The sequence below is a fragment of the Mustela erminea genome, chromosome 15 (assembly GCF_009829155.1).
Source record: "Mustela erminea isolate mMusErm1 chromosome 15, mMusErm1.Pri, whole genome shotgun sequence".
In the NCBI taxonomy this organism is placed as follows: domain Eukaryota; kingdom Metazoa; phylum Chordata; class Mammalia; order Carnivora; family Mustelidae; genus Mustela; species Mustela erminea.
The window spans coordinates 69,445,806-69,462,956 of NC_045628.1; the positions used below are offsets into that span (position 1 = coordinate 69,445,806).

A 17,151-nucleotide genomic window follows, 5' to 3' on the forward strand; every position below is an offset into this window, starting at 1 on the left:
TTTGAGTCTCAGGCTTAGAGGACAGTCCAGGGTATATGATGAAAGGGAGTTAGTTAGCTGGCAACCTGCTTATTGTGTGCTGGAGTTTTGAGGATAGTTATCAGCCTGCTTAGCAATAGCATAAAACATGCCCACATAGATGAATGTGATCTGTGTGGCAATCTGATGTTCTAGAATACAAATGATGGTAATATGTGGAATGAAAGGACAATTGCCTTTGGAAAACAGTATTTTTCATCTATTAGAGATTTGTTTTCATAATGTTTGGCACACAGCATAGCCCAGAGCAGGCCCATGATAAATGTTTATCAGCTAGGGAAATATGGCTGCCCGGGAGAGTGCGTTATGTTAATTTCCATTGTGTGGTCCCTGAGCTCTTTTCCCCTCTGGCCATCACTGCAGAACCAAAAGGAGCCCCATCATGCATTAGTCCATATGATGCTGTGAGAAGGAGAGAGTTCTAAAATCAAATAAGGTTGGGAAATACTGTATTTTCGATCTTCTCTTTGGAGTTGTGATATATGTGAGCACATGAAGGGTTTGCAAGGACCAGAAATAAAGAAACCTGTTTATATCAGATGAATTCAGTATTTGCCAAATCTATTTGGCCAGAGGACCCCCCTCCTTTTTTTGCACAAAACATATTAACCATTCATACTCAAAGAAATACTGCCTTTTAAGTTTAATTTTTCACATTTTTTGCCTGAGGGAGAGATCATGTTTTATTCATTTTTGTGTGTATATGCTCTATGTTAACTGGCGCATAGTAGGCTCAGTAAAGACTTAACGTGTGTAAGGTGAAAATGGCCTGTGTGGGGTTGGTGGAGTTGATATCAACTGCTGATCAGGAAGGCTGGGGTGGGGTGCTTGTCCTGAAGATAAAGATGGACAGGGCCATAGCTGGGATCAGACAGAAAGGGAGGAGTGACATAGAGTGGATTCTGAATTCAAAGGGCCTGGTTTTTTGTTTGTTTGTTTGTTTGTTTGCTTGCTTTTTAAGATTACAGTGAGAGGGAGAACACAGCGGGGGGGGAGTGGGAGAGGGAAAAGCAGGCTTCTTGCGGAGCAGGGACCCGAATGTGGGCCTCCATCCCAGGACGCTGAGATCAAGACCAAAGGCAGATGCTTAGCCTCCGATTCACCCAGGTGCAAGGGGCCTGTTTTTTTATTTTGTTTTGTTTTAAAGATTTCATTTATTTAACAGAGAGAGAGAGAGAGAAAGAATGCACAAGCAGGGGGAGTAGGAGAGGGAAAACCAGGGTCCCTGCTAAGCAGGGAGCCCAATGCAGGGCTTGATCCCAGGACCCTGGGATCATGACCTGCACCGAAAGCAGACACTTAACTGACTGAGCCACCCAGGCGCCCACAAAGGCCCTCTTTTTATCTCACTAAGTAGAAGATCGGAGCTTCTGACGCCACTCCTGAAGATCTTTATAGTCCATTTTCCTTAATTGTTACAACATCCCTCTTAAACCACCGATTTTTTCAAACTTTCCAGAAATACGTCAGGGATGTACCTCATTTATATTTAGTGTTTATTATCAAACTATTCTAGAAATGTCATTCTTAAAATTTCAGCCAAGTGATTATTTGGAAATGAGAGCTTATTTGGAAAAACTGTCTGAAGGCTACACATCATTGTCTTTGGGACCTCTAAGTCATGCAGTGTTCTCCCAGCTTACTGCTGTAAGTCTTACATTACCTTCTGTGTGTCTGGACAGTGCTACCCAGCATTGACCTAGAGCAGAACCCCCAGAGACGCCTTGCAGCCGACTACAAACCAATGAGGGAGGATCTGACTGTAAACCCAGGCCAAAAGGATCTAACACGCCAGGGGGTGTTGTCTGTCGGCCTCAGACATCCCTCTGAAATGCTATTAGAAAGTCTGTTTCAGGGGCACCTGGGTGGCTCAGTGGGTTAAAGCCTCTGCCTTCCCCTCAGGTCATGGTCCCGGGGTCCTGGGATCGAGCCCCGCATCGGGCTCTCTGCTTAGTGGGGAACCTGCTTCTCTTCCTCTCTCTCTGCCTGCCTTTCTGCCTACTTGTGATCTCTGTCTTTCAAATAAATAAATAAAATCTTAAAAAATAAAAAAAAATAATTCTCAGTTTTCTATCTTGTATCTAAGGTCTACTCATGTCTCTTTAAAAAAAAAAAAAAGAAAGAAAGAAAGTCTGTTTCATACAGCTCTGAAGTGGCTGCTTCATGGTGTGCTCCAAGCAAAGGAAATTGAAAATAGAAATCAGCAGTGTTCCAGTGCCTTCTGTTGGCATCATACATTTTGCGAACAAAATATTTCACCATGTATCCAACAACAGAGAGCAGTATGCTGGAAATTACTCCTTTTGACCACATGTACCTGAAAAACAACATTGAGCTCTCTTAAAGTTCTCATTGGAGAATAAGTTGAATAAATATCAAAAGGTGTTTTAAAACTTTGCTTTTGCCTATCTATGAGACGCTGGGTAGCACAGGAGTTTTCAAGTTTAGCCTAACTTGAGTGGTGGGCATACGGTTGCCTAGTGTCTATACCTGGGTCTCAGAAATAATCTATTTTGTTATTCCTTTTACGAGGACTTCTACTTTTCTTTCAACTGAAGGTAGAATGAGTCTAAAGGAGATCATTGTATTTATATTATGATACAGATAATTTTCTTCAGTAGTTATCCCAAACAGAGATCACCGCACGTCTACTGTATTTGTTGCTAAAATCAGGCGTTGGCTTTTATTGCCATCGAGGAATATTACATTCAAATGAATAAAGGGGTGTTCCTTTCCCATGTGTCGTATTGCTGCATCCACTCTGTTATGAAAATAGAGAACTCTTACCTCATGGCCTATTGATATGTCAAGTAATAAATGTGACAGTTACTGGTTCTATTTTCCTTATCCCGTCTTCCTGCACAACTGAAATGTAACATGTTTCTTACTAGTAACAGATGCTGGAAACCTTCTTTTGAAATTCCTCTGGAGAAGCTTTCCTGTTGATTCCATTAGATGTGGGAAGTGGCTTTATGCAGATGTGGGCTTGCAGGGATGCAATGTTGTAATTGCTGTTCTGCCGACCCCTTGCTGAGTGCCATGCTTTTCTCTTGTAGGTGATGTGCCTTCAGGACTTTTTTGGTGACGATGACATTTTTATTGCATGTGGACCGGAGAAGTTCCGTTACCAGGATGATTTCTTGCTAGATGAAAGTGGTAAGGAAAAAAAAAGTTCAAAACCAGGGGAAATTTGAGGCAGCTTTCCAAAATGAGCCGCACCAGGCCAAGATTATGTCAACCCCAGAGCTACCAAATCAGTTTCAGATCCTCGCCCAGCATGTCTTTTTCATATCTCAAATTTCTTTGATTTTTTTTTATATAGAAAACAGATGAAATGATAATTGGAAAGGTTAAATCATTCAGAAGAGTAAATTACCAATGGCTAATTTATAACCACTTAATAACTAAATTGATGTTTTATAGAAAACCAGGATGCAGATTTCTACGTTTTTAATTCTCTGTTTTTGTCAACATGTGTAGTTGAGAGATTTGTGATCATAAAATTATTGAGTGTGTTTCTAGGTGGAGCTTTCCCTAGCCTCTTCTGGTTCCTAACTGGGAGGGAGAGTGGCCTGGCATCATCCCTTTTCCTTTAACTACTACCGAATTTATATGTCATTAGCATCTGTGAGGGAACAAAGAGGAGGAGGGTCGCATCCTTTGGTTCAAATTGAAATGTGATTGTAATAGATGAAGAAGAGACAGTTGAGTAAGAGGGAAAGACCTGTCTCAAGAAGTGAATATGAAAGGTTGTGACTTCAAGAAAGATTCCTTTCTGATGCGATAGTCATTTCAGAATCTCACCAGCATCACAGGAAAGATTATTGCCCTGACAGAAGAGACCTCTCCTTAATCATATTACTTCTAATTTAATTAGGGGAATATCACATATTTATGGACAATTCAGACACTAGGTGGTTGGAAATGCTTTTTGAAGTGGTAATGAATTTTCTGCTTAAATGCATGCAGAAACAAATTAGTGAGCTTTTGATGAAGGGGATGGGAAACACTTGAGCACTGACAGGATTGGATAAGTGACAGGATGTCGGGGGTCCCACCCTCCCACAGCTGAAGCTCGTTCCTTCAGTATCTGTATTAATACATATGTATGTAGATCATCTATATGCATTTAAACCTAGTACAATTATTTTATCATTTAAAAATGACTTAGAGTGTGTGGGGAGGGATAGGAATAAGAGAGATTGCCCCTGTTTGTGAAAACTTCAAATGCCCAATGAAAGTACATATATGATATAATATGTTAGATAGATAGATAGTTAATATGACAGAAGTGTCTTTTGAAGAGATTTAAGTTATTTCGGTTCAAAGAACCTAACTGGAAGGTTTCTCTTTCTCTCGAAAAAACTTTAAATACATTCCATCTTTATCTCTAGTTGATGTGCCCTTTGGGAGCAAAGATACTATGGAAATACACCAGCACAGGGAGCCCTCAGGGAGGGCTCTCCCCAACCCACCCCTTCCTTCTTCAGAATGAGACAGCCTTGCCATTTTGTGTAGAACAAGAGAATGTTAGGAGTCAGGCGGGAACCCACAGCACAGTTTTGAGGAAAATAAACTGCCTTGACTTTCAATTTAAAGAAAATATCTGCTTCTGATAGAACAATCTGAAGGAACCATGCATTCTGAAATGAAAGTTTCATTTGTTGCTTTGATAGGAAACAACCTGTCAAATTCCAACTGGAATATAGTTCAGTTTCAAAACAGCACTGTGGACCTGAGGATGCCAAGGCCTCTATCCAGCCCCCAGGGAAACTTGGGGCCTCTCCCCAGCCTAGCCCCCTGACAGTGAAGGCCCTGGGCTGGGCTTTCCCTTCCCTACACTGTGCTCTCACACCAGACACGGCAGCCTGTCCTATTCCCCGCCGACAGCAGGCAGACGGGCTTTCTGGAAAGTACAACAGAAAAAAGTACCAGAAAATCCACTGTGATTTCCCTTGAGAATCCTTTCTCATTAAAAAGAATGCAGGCAGAGAGATAGACAGATTGATATCCGCACGCGTGCAGAATGGCGCACTGCAAACACGTGAATCGCAACACCTAGCCCATCGCCCATGGTTTGGCACTTGGAAAGACCACTTCAAACTATTTCAGTGAAAAAGTCAGGACTTCACGTTCTTACCCCTGATGAATATACCCTAACCATTTCTTGGTGTGAAATCCATTTGCTGAGTAACAGTGTCCTCCCGCATCCTGAGAGAAACACGTGGATTGGGGGAAGGGGGTAGAGAAAGAATCTAAATTGAGATTTTACTTCCTTGGATGAACTTACTCTGAGACTAAATTCACACATTGACAACTGCAATTTCCCTGTTGCTTGTACAGCATGTTCTAGTGCTAATGTATTAAAATTTGAATCTTTTTTTAAGTGCTCTGAGATGATTTATCCCAGCTTATCTGTACTTGCTAAATGGTATTTGCACATTGAGGCTTCATTTGGCCTGTTCCGTAGTAGCTTCCTAAAAGGAGTATCGGCGGGGGGTACAGACATCTTTGGAATTAATACTCAAGCAGGGCTGTGCTTGATTTAATGGCATCAAGAAATGGCCTTTTGCCACAAGGCAGCACTTTTATTTTATCTTTCAAAATTAACCCAGCTCCCGGTGTGCTCAGGATTAGCAATAATACATCCCCCTAATTACTGCTGGGAAAGCTCCTGGAGACTGCTCATAAGGTCTTTCCAATGAGGAATTCTGCCTTCATAGACTTATATGTCATGGGCTACACTGGACCCAGATCAATATTAGAAGCTACGAGAGAGGAACCTTCCTCCCCTAAATTTTCACATGGGAAGAAAAAAAAAAAAAAGCCTTCCTTTTTCCATCTTGAACTGTAACTCATTTTAGCGATATCGTCATCAATCAGTGGAATCTTAGCACCTTCGAAAAATGGTGGCTACAGCACTATATATAGAGACAGACAGGCCAACAGCTCCTTCCCTTGCATGGGCTGCTGTCTCATTTAGAACGATGAAGCACAGGCAAGGAAAATGCCAAATTGAAGACAGGAAGCTTCACATAGTTTTGCTTATATATTGATGATAAACTGACGAATTTGTGATTTTTGGTGCCGTTAAAAAGTGACAGGATTTTGTTGAGAAATGCCTATCTCTCACCTGGGGGCAGAGGAAGTTAAGTCCTTGGTAAGGAGCCTGTCGCAGCATATCACCTTCTGTCTGCCTGTCCCCCCCCCCCCACACACACACACCAGCCTCAAGCCAGCACCCCCAATCTTGCTTGGCCAGTTTATTCACTCATGTACCTCACCCCTGCTGGGCCTGCCACCTGCTCAGGAATCTAAATATATCTCTCACTCTCTTTTTTTACCAGTTCCTGAGTGCTCTTGATTCTGATGTTAATAGGTATTACTTCAAACTTACACATTTCTGCATAGATGTTGTATGAGTTTCCTAAGCCTACTATTAACCAATCACCATGAATTGGGTGGCTTCCAACAACAGAAATTGATTCTTCAACAGTTCTGGGGGCCAAAGTCCAAACTCAAGGTATAGGGAAAAATCTGTGCTCCCTCTGAAGGCTCTGAATAAGAATCCTTCAAAACTATAATACTAGCTCCTGCTGGTAGTTTGCTTGGAATCCTTTGGCTGCTACTGCAGCATTGCTCTAGTCTCTTCCTTCAACCTCATGAGGCCTTCTCCGTCTGTCCGAATTTCCCTCTTCTTATCAGGACACCAGTTATTGGATGAAGGTCCATCCTAACCCAGTATGACTTCATTTTAACATGGTTACATCTGCAGAGACCCTATTTCCAAATAAGGTCACATTCACAGGTACCAGGGTTCGAAGCTCAACGTATCTTTTGTGGGGCACAATTCAACCCACAGAAAGATGTTTGAGGCTGTCTGGATTTTAGTTGAACTTAAGTTACAAGTAAACTCACTTTTATTTGTTTGTTTTGACCCGTCTTCCTATTTGTGCTGTTACAGCTTTATACTAATGAGTAGAAGACATAGACAAAATTGCTGTGACAAGATTGTCCCCTCTTTTGGCCTTTTGTAGGTAGGGTCACTCACCTGGGATGTCAGAAGAATGTCCTGAAATGGTCTGAGAAGTGTACTGGTCAGCAGTGCATTTGATAGAACCTCTCTTGAAATCCTTCTGAATAAGATAAAAATATATGGTCTGAAGGCCATGGGATGGCTGTATTTTTAGTTCATAGAACTGGCCTTTCCAAGAAGTACTCATTTACAGGTTGATGTCTCTGTGTTGGAGGGGATCGCTATTGGAATTGACCCATGAGGTCCCTGAAGGGAAGGACTATGTGCTAAGAGTCATGGCAATAGGGTTATTCCTTGGATTCTGTATAGTTTAATGTGACAAGAAATGGCCATTTGAGAACGCGGGTGGTGTGTGAATGAAATTATCTGGTAGGAAAGCAAGGATCCACAAGGATTTTAGCGGAATGGATTGTATCCAAGAAGATAAAATTGAATTGGTATTAACAAAAAGTAGTGCTTTAGGTATTTTTTCATTGAAAAGAAAGCCAGTTTTAAACCAGCTTAGTCAGGAGTAATGTAGTTCTAACAGGAGAACATGTGAACATTTTAGTTCACTGCAGGCTTCTTGTGAGATGTGACTCATTTTCGGTTCGGATTATAGGCATGTCCTATGTGATAGTACCTTTCAGCCCCTCTGACTGAACATGGCAAATGTTGACTGAAGAAAAAAGTTAAAATGAGTAAATGTTCTTCAAAATTCACAAAACTACTACAGAAGTCTAGTAAGTATAGTGTAGAAGAATAGACAAAAAAAAAAAAAATGGGTTTTCACATGATTTTTGTAAGTTGGTAGCATCCATACTTTCGAAGTTATGAAAGTTCACAAGTGCACTACGACTTTCAGGATACAGTAAATGTGTGTCCATGTGTGTGAATAATGTCCTGTTCCTGGGGAATGCCAGTCCAACTTCTCCCTGCGCTAGACACCCCCATCTGGAATGCAATGTTCTTCTTGGGTATGTGATTCTAGTAAGAACATTTCCTTGGCTTCTCTTATGGACCCCCTGGTATTGGGTGCCCAGAATCTACTTGGTAAACATCTCTAGAAATACTCCATCATGACTACATTCCAGGGACCCATGTCCTCATGAGAGGAGACAGCAGTTGTATTAGGCACCGTTCGCCGAGCAATGATCCCTGAGTGCTTTCCCACTTCTGGGTGGTAAGAAAATGGAGTTAGAACCAAGAATAGTAGAAACAGTATGTGAGTAGAGTTAGAAGACTGGTGTAGTTAAGCTCCATGTCCTACTTGCTGTGTGGTCTTTGTATCTCCCAGCCTGCTTCCTATTCTGTGAAACACCTTTTTTTCCTGGGTTGTAATGGACCTCAAATGAGATAATAAATGTCAAAGCACGTTCAAAACTGTGTTCCTTATTACTTGGTGAATGATGTTAGTGAATGACACTTCAGTTGAAATATCCCTCCTAGCGGACTGCAGCTGGGCTTAGCCACATACATTCATTTGCAGGGCTTAATTGGAGGCAGATGTCACCAAGATTTGGTTTGGGTGCTCTTTAGAACCAAAAAGCAATTATCTATTCCTTTCTTCCCTCTCTCAACTTGAATTCCTGTGGAGGAGGTAAGAGGCAGTAAAGGGACCTTGGAAAATTTCCACTCTTCTCTGGAGGGAATCTCTGGAAGATTAAACCAAACCACATTTAGATCCAGTCATACTTTGCAAATGGACCACGTTTAGGGATCCCAGCCTGTATGTGCCAAAGGACTTGGGTCAAAGGGATTTTGGGTGGCCCGCTGCCCTGTCCTGGGGCTGGCAATGCTGGGAAACCATGAGGTCATTGTGAATACCAGGAAAATGCTCAGAGTCTGGATAGAGACCAGGCCTCCTCACACAGTGGGTTTTGAGTTACTGCTAACAAAATTCATTCATTCTTTTATGCATCCATTCATTTATTCAATAAGCTAAGCTAACTTAGCCTGTGCCAGGGAGTATAGTAGGCGCAAATAACTATCAGCCTTGGCACATGAAATATGACCCATTGTATGACTTTTAAAATTGCCTGTGTCGAAAGATGTCAAAGGATCTCTGGTACTGAACTTTGACTCAAAATATTACTTGGTGCTCATTGCTGTAGTGTATTTTATTCCTTTGGGAAAATACTGTGGGGAATAACTAATGGGGTCACAACAGATGGACTTCTCTTTTCGGATTTAAATTTTAATTGAATTATGTGACCAGTTTAAATTGAGTCTGGGGGCAGATTTCTTTGAGGTGCATAGTACTTCGTGCTAGAATATTTTATTGTTTCAGTAAATGTTAATTCTGGGAATGTATAGTTCTTACTTAGAAAAACAAAACTAAGTGATAATTGTCTTATTGAATAATGGCCAAGTTTCTGTGACATTTCATTGTCGCGCAGAAAATCTGGTGTAATCTTAACTGCACTGATTTATAGAACGCATGCTGATGCTTGAAATAGAGGGTTTCATGGGTTTTGTTTGTTTGTTTGTTTGGAGTTCTGGAGAGCACATTGGTGATGTGCTCTGCTCTCGTTAGCAGGTTCCCATTCGCCTCTCAGCCGTGGTGAAGCCCGAGGGGTTTGTCCACGAGAGCGACACTTCAGCTCATGCCTAAATATAAAGTTCCCCAGAACATAGTGATATTTCCAAATTTCATAGCTGCCAAGCTACGGAGACATATAGAGTATTATCTTTTGGAGACAAGCTCTAACTCCAGCACAAGCTAGTTCCTTTGCTACAAAGAGATGATTTTCTACTCAGGAAACCAAGACATTGTATAACACATACAGTCTTTCCTTTACACCTTCTCTTCTGGTCCGCACAGGCTTCCTTTTATTGTATTTAGTCACAGTGACACCTGAATTGTTGACGCAGAAATACCCCGCACATAGAATATTGGCAATGAGTGCCACGCAGTAGGAGTCTTGGAGGCCATCAGCTGGCAGCCCTGCCCGGGGCAGAAATCCCCCACACGCCATTGCGACAGCTGCTCATCCTTCCACAGCTAGAACAGCTAGAAGCTGTTTGGCAGCTTACATCCATTTGAGAAGGCCAATCCCCCTGTCCACCAGTGCTGATTTTTTTTTTTTTTGAATAAGTTCTTTCTTGTTTAGGGGCCCCAATTAATCTCTCTCCAGCTTGTATACAGAGGTCCTGATTCTGCCCTTTGGGGTCATAAATACCACCCATTGCCTTCATTCACAGAAGATGAGCTGGTGTCATAGACACGGGGACGATCCAAGTCATTACTGTACACTATTTTATTTGCCTTCCCTCCTAAACCGAAATGTCTCTGTAACTTCTTCCCTCCTTCTCTCATGTCAAATGCGATGTTCTTGATTTTGTCTTCACTCTTCTTTGTGACCTTGTCTTATCAGTGTTCTTTCCTATCCTCCATGGGAATTTGTTATTTTACCCTATCTTCGCTGCCTCTTTCTTTTCAAACTGCAGCCATGACTAAATTTTTCCTCTCCTCAAAGGGCCTTCAGTCATCTCTATCATCTGATCAAGCCGTAGTGCCCTTTCTCTCTCTGTCAAACAGCTTTAAAAGGAAAAATTACTTAAAAAAAAAATTTTTTTTAAAGAGCAAAATTACCGCCCTTGAGGCCTCCACATCCTCATTCTGATTCACTTTTTATATGTCTTTTTTTCATTAAAAATTTGTCTTCCACTAGCCTTTTAAAGTTATGTAGTAGTAGAAGTTCTTTTGCTACTGTTTGATGCTGAGGCACAAATCTCAAGACTTTTCTCTTCCCTCCTGAGATAGTAAAAGGTATTCTGGACTCTTCTAGCTACAAATCACCATCTCAATCTAGAAATGAAAATCACTAGTCCCAGGCAATAGTCATTCAAAACTGAAATTCTTTTCCCATACGCACCCAGGGCCCATGTAGTGAGTCCTTTCTCCGAGGGTAACAGGTAGGGTTCTCCTTTTTCACTTACCTCCTCCTTGTTGTTTTGATCCTTTCAGGGTTGGAACAGAGAAGGGTAGAAAGGAGCAGGGTGATGAGAAAGGGGAGGTGGGGAGTCCTTACATGACAGCACTGTTGTAAGATAGCTTCAGGCTGTCTGGGTTCCACAGATGTTATATTAAGCCAACATCTCTTCTGGGTGTTTTTATGGGTTCTTCAGGGACTCTCACTGGGAACATTCCTCTCTTCTTCTTTGATGTGGTCAGTTCAGTTTCTTCCAGTTTTGGGTGTTTCTCCCTTAGTCCTTGTTTTCCAGAACTCCCCCTGGTGGCCTCAGATGATCCTCTTAGGAAGAATTTAAATTAGCTCCTTGCCAGCTCACCCCCTCAGATCCATCAACACACTCACATGGCCTCCCCCCCCCCCAACCCCGACAACAACACTCCATGCAACCAGGCGTCCTTTTCTCTGCTGTGTTTCTCCAGTCAAAGGTGAACACTCAGCCGCCAGAATGCTATTCCCCTCTCTCTGCAGATGACACCGACCAGTCTCTTCCGATCTGCAGTGAAGCCCTACCTGAGATGAAGAGAAGTATCTCCCCTCTTTGGGGATGAGGGAATTCATAGCATAGCTCTCTCTGAAGAAGTCCTTACAAATCCCCTTTCTCTCTGAGAACACGATGCCTTTTTCACTTTTGAAATGGGTCAGAAAACTAAGGCATGTAATTTGTTCAGATCTACTTTGAAATTTCTAGAAAGTGATCTACCTCACAGTTTACTTTAGTGTCTGAGACACATCCCCTGGCAGGCTGGGCAAAATTTCCATTTTGAATCCTGTGACGTTGGTGACTCCACTCCTACCGTATAGGTAATAGGTCCATAAACAAGGATAACCTTCAAATCACTATACCCAATGCCCCCCTCCCTTTTTTTTCTTTTTCCTCCCCAACTTCTTTGTGGCATTAGACACTTTTAAGGATTCCCTCCTTGAAATTCTCCTCTCTTGTCGTTCATGGGGTTTTGCTGTTCTGGTCTTTCGCCTCCCTTCATGACTGCTCCCGAGCTCCTTTCCAGCTCGTTCTGCCATGTATCCCTTAGTAACTGTTCCTGAAGATTCATTCCTCAACCCTTTTTTCTACTTAATTACTTTCAATTCCTAGCCAAGTTCATCTACCTTAATGGTTTCAGCAATGATGGTTATGGTGGACAGTGACGGTGACAAATGGTAACCAGATGGTACGCAATAAGCAAAGTCTTTGAAGTATGTATAATTCTCCCAATTTTACAATTAAGGAAATTAAAGCTTTGATGATAAATAATTTGTCCAAGGCCACACAGCTAGTTCGTGTTGAAAGCAGAGTTCAAACCCAAGTCTGTTTATGTTTGACAATACACTCTTGCTCTCTAAGATCTCCATCTCTAACCCTGATGCCTCTCCGGGGCTCCAGAACTATCTTTCCGACAATGCTGGTGGGAATTTCCTTATGGGTTATTCCACAGCCGACTGAAATTCAGCATTTCCCACAATTGAACGCATCAGCTTCTGAGTCAGTTTTATCCCTCCTTCTGTGTTTCCTATATTAGTTCATGGCATCAACATTCTCCTTAATACCAACGTTACAACACATGGAGGTGTCTTTACTTCCCCTCACCTTTACTGCTCACCTCCCACATTTTGTCGCCTGCTTTCAATGCCACCACCATTATTTTAAGTCATTTCCTCATAATCTCTTGCTCAGACTCCTACAGTGATGCTTTCACTTGCTTCCCTGGCTTCAGTCTTTAATTATTCCATGAATTTGTACACAGGTTGACTTGCCTATATTCCCTTCAATAGCCATCCACCACCCAGAGACTCCTTGGCATATCATTCTAGGGCAGTTGTAATTCAGTTTTATTGTATTTTTCCAGCCTTATCGTTCTTTATTCCTCTTCTGCACTCCAGCCTCGGTATTATTTGCTGGCCTCCCAAAAGCCATTTATTTTTAGTATCTCCGTCTCTGCTCATACTGTCCCATCAACCTGGAATGCTCTTCTTCCTTTTCCCCATCACCACCCAGCAAACTCCCTTTTGCCCTTTGAAGTTCCGTTCCAAAGTTCCCTTCCCCCATCTTGTTGGTTTCCATCAATTACTGACTTCTCATTCTTTTTTTTTTTTTAAAGATTTAATTTATTTATTTGACAGACAGAGATCACAAGTAGGCAGAGAGGCAGGCAGAGGGAGAGGAGGAAGCAGGCTCCCCGCTGAGCAGAGAACCCGATGTGGGGCTCGATCCCAGGACCCTGAGATCATGACCTGAGCCAAAGGCAGAGGATTAACCCACTGAGCCACCCAGGCACCCCTGACTTCTCATTCTTTTGACCGATACTTATCTCATTTAATCCCCAGAAAAATTCTGCACTGCTGCTTTGTAAATAAAACACACCAAGTTAGGTGAGTTAAGAAGCTGCTGAACACATGCCCAGTGGGTAACAGGGTTGGAATGAAAACTGGAGATCCCAGACTCTTTGTTTTTGTCTTCCTTAATTGTTAGTGCCTTGAGGTTGGCCCTGTATCTCCAGTCTCTGTATCCCACAGCTCCTATCACAGTGCTCTGAATCTCGCAAAAGCTCATGAGATGTTAGCTGAGCCAGTGAATGCAGAAAGGATCTACTCCACCTGTCAACCTTGTAGACGCTTGAGGACTGAGGCGCGACACTTCCCCAGAGCTGGTTTTTCCAAATCTATTAGGGAAGTTCTTTCAACTGTTGCTCTTAAGACCCTCCACTCTCCTGATTTCTTTTTTCTGAATACTCTTTGGTCAGCAATATCCTCCTCACAATAAACCCAGAACTGAATGCAGCACTCCTTAATGGCTTCCAGTAGCATAGAGAATACAACTTTATTTAATAGAGGCATCAAACTTGTTCAAATGCAGCTGAAATGTGATTATGGTCTCTTTAAGCACCAACCAAGCAATGCGAGCTCATGGTTAACTTGCGGTCAGCTGAACTCTCTGGGGCTTTCTGATATGATGTCAAGCCAGGTTCTACTTGTTTAAATGCATAGCTGCACCTCCATCCAGTACTTTAATTGTATTCATGCCGGAGAGCACCTTAATAATTTTAGTCATTAATTCTGGCCATTTAAGAGCCTTATGCATCCAAATTCTGCCTGAGGACAAATAACAGCAGAGGACAGAGTTGAAATAAGGTCTCTCTGATTTCTAGGTCGTTGCCCTTCCCAATAGGTTATGCTGCTGGGGACCTTTCTAGCTAAAGATCAGTAGCATAGCTTTCTGAAAGCTCTCAGGCAAGAAGATAAAGAAATGAAAAGCTATAATAACTTTTCTGTGTGTCCTCAGGGACGGCAGTGGCGGGGCACCCTCAGGCCCAATGGGCAGCTTTGGCTGGGCCATTCTCTTTCCTCAGCAGGTAACAGTCCTATAAATGAGGAGAGGTTCTTTTGTCCCCTGCACTGACCAGCACATGCCTCCTCCCCATGCGCCCCCAGTACAGGAGAGTGCAGATAGGACTTTCCTCGTAAGGTGCGTCCATGGACCGCATGCACTGAGGTTTTTGTGCCGGTTTGAAATCTGCCAATTCAATCTCCCAAACCAAGCACATGTGAAGAGCCCACTGTGTGTCAGGCATTCCTGGGGTTTAAACAGAGGAGTTCTGGAAGGTTAAATATCTACTTAGGGAAAGCAGATGAAGTGAACATTATTGTGGAAAAAGACTTGATGTGAAAGTAATTCTGAAATCTAGTTCCACACTTGAGTAATAATTTGATATGTGTGTGGATATAGGTTGACTCTCTAGATTTTCGTTATTGTGAGTGTTCTGAGTAACTGGAATATAATAAGACATTGATGTTATAGGACTCTTTGCTGCCTATAACTTAATTTTCTTTCACGATAGCTCTGAAAAAGAAACAAATGGATAAAACTTCTAGTAAAAAAAAAATGATCATGCGGGTGACTTATCTTTATGTTTCAGTAGGCAGAATCACTGAAATCATGAGTCCAACTTTTCTTGGAGACCTAAAACCGAGCTGAATAAGAATTTGTCTAAATTCATGTGAGTCTTAATCAAATATTCAGAACAAAGCCAAAGAAAAGCAGCAGCCTTGTCAAGAAGTGCCAGGAATGGAATTAAAAGAAGCCATACCTGTAAGCTCAGGGCCGGGAGGTGAGAAAGCAAACCATTGTCAAGAGGTTAGGGTGAGAGGCGCCTGGGTGGCTCAGTGGGTTAAAGCCTCTGCCTTCAGCTCAGGTGATGATCCCAGGGTCCTGGGATTGAGCCCCGCATCGGGCTCTCTGCTCAGCGGTGAGCCTGCTTCCCCTTCTCTCTCTGCCTGCCTCTCTGCCTACTTGTGATTTCTCTCTCTGTCAAATAAATAAATAAAATCTTTAAAAAAAAAAAAAAAAAGAGGTCAGGGTGAAAACTGGCATTGTCCTGATCAAAGACAAAATCAAACTCGGCATTTTGTTTCACTGTTAAGGTACTCGAGGGCCAACTGATTCAGTGAATGCCTTTTGTTCGCTTTTGGGGTGTCGCATCGACATGACAGCTGGGACATCTCACTGATATGACCAGTTTTCACTGATATTGAAAACTGAGGTTATAAAGCTTTTGAGTTTATTAGGTCTGGAGGACACAAAATTTCTTCTTTTACAGGTTTGCCTCTCAATCTTTGTGTCAACTTAGATAAACTTACATCTTAATACCTTTTTTCGGTGTCCATTTCATACTTGATAGCGTTTCAACTGAATTATTTTAAAAGAATAACATTAGAAGTCAGAAGTTAGCTTACATATAGTTAGTTTTAAAAACCTATGGAAAAATGAATACTGTTCTTTCTTCTTACTGAAGTGAGATATAAAATCTTCCCATTTGCAGTGGGTTTTCTAAATATAAAGTCAGGTTAGCTTAATATACTAAGTAGTGAGTTAATAGACAGTTAACATGAATTCAATTTATTGTATCACTTATAATATGTGTGTGTGTGTGTGTGTGTGTGTGTGTGTGTGCGCACATAGGTATAGATTCTACCCAATTTGGTTAATATTTATTGATTACCTACTATGTGCCAGGCGCTGTTCTGAGCATAGGCATTTAACAGTGAACTAAAGAGAGAAAAATTCTTGCCCACTTGGAACTTATTAGAAAAGGAAAATATTTATTAAGCAAGATCATAAGCAAATTACATAGCATACCAGAAGATAAGGAAAGAGAATGAAATAGAGAAGGGAAGTATGGATTTGGGTTGTGGGAGGATGGGGCAGGGGGTGCAGTTGTAGGTAATGTAGTTGGAGAAGACTTCAGTAAGAAGGCAGCATTTGAGCAAAGGCTTGAAAGAAGTGAAGGAGCCAGCCATGAAGACCCCAGAGGAAGAGTGTTCCAGGCTAGGGTTAACAGTGCAAAGAGCCTGAGGTGGCCAGGTGCCTGATGTACAGCTGGGAAGAGCTCTATAGTAGTAGGTGGTCTGTAGGACTGAACTGTGATTCTGACAATAATGACCCAGAGTCAGCTCAGACTTCACAAGGTTAAGGGCACGGTCCTTAACCACAGTAAGACCATTCTAATTTCAGATGCTAGCTGCCAGTTCAGGGGTCTCCAAGCCATCACACTTCTGACCAACTGGCTACAAATTCAGGGGTTCCCACACTCCCCTCAGGTTTAATAGTATGGTGGAACAACTCACAGAACTCAGGAAAGTGCTATGCTGTAGTTATGATTATAGTTTTATTATAAAGGATGTGATGAGGACCAGCCAAATGTAGAGACACATAGGGCAAGATCTGAATGGGTCCCAGAGGAGAGCTTCCGTGCTCTCTCCCTGAGGAGTCAGGACACATCACCCTCCTGGCACACTGATGTGTTCACCAACCAGGAAGCTCCACTGAATTCAGCATATAGGTTTTATTGGGGATTCATTACCATAAGCCTGGTTGATTGACTTCTTGGCCACATGACTGAACTCAGTCTGTAGCTCTCCTACTCATAGGATGTCATATGGTTATCACATGGCTCAAAGCCCACCCCACCCCTCATCACAGGGTTGGTATGACCAACCCCCACCTCGGGTCATCTTTATAGCTTAAATTCAGATGTGACTTGAGGGACCTGTCATGAATGACATGGACATTCCTATCACTTGGGAAATCCCAAGGGTTTAGAATCTCCCTCCCAAGAATCCAGGAAG

The 17,151-nt window shown here is 42.3% G+C and overlaps 1 protein-coding gene across 5 annotated transcripts in view; it reads left to right on the plus strand.

Annotated features, from left to right (window-relative positions):
- DCLK1 (doublecortin like kinase 1) overlaps positions 1 to 17,151 on the plus strand; it is a 347,733-nt gene that overhangs the window by 175,899 nt on the left and 154,683 nt on the right. For all 5 annotated transcript variants that reach the window (XM_032314770.1, XM_032314765.1, XM_032314766.1 and 2 more), the window contains exon 4: positions 3,096 to 3,195. In XM_032314770.1, coding sequence (XP_032170661.1) covers positions 3,096 to 3,195 — 100 coding nt within the window. The remainder of the gene's footprint in view (positions 1 to 3,095; positions 3,196 to 17,151) is intronic.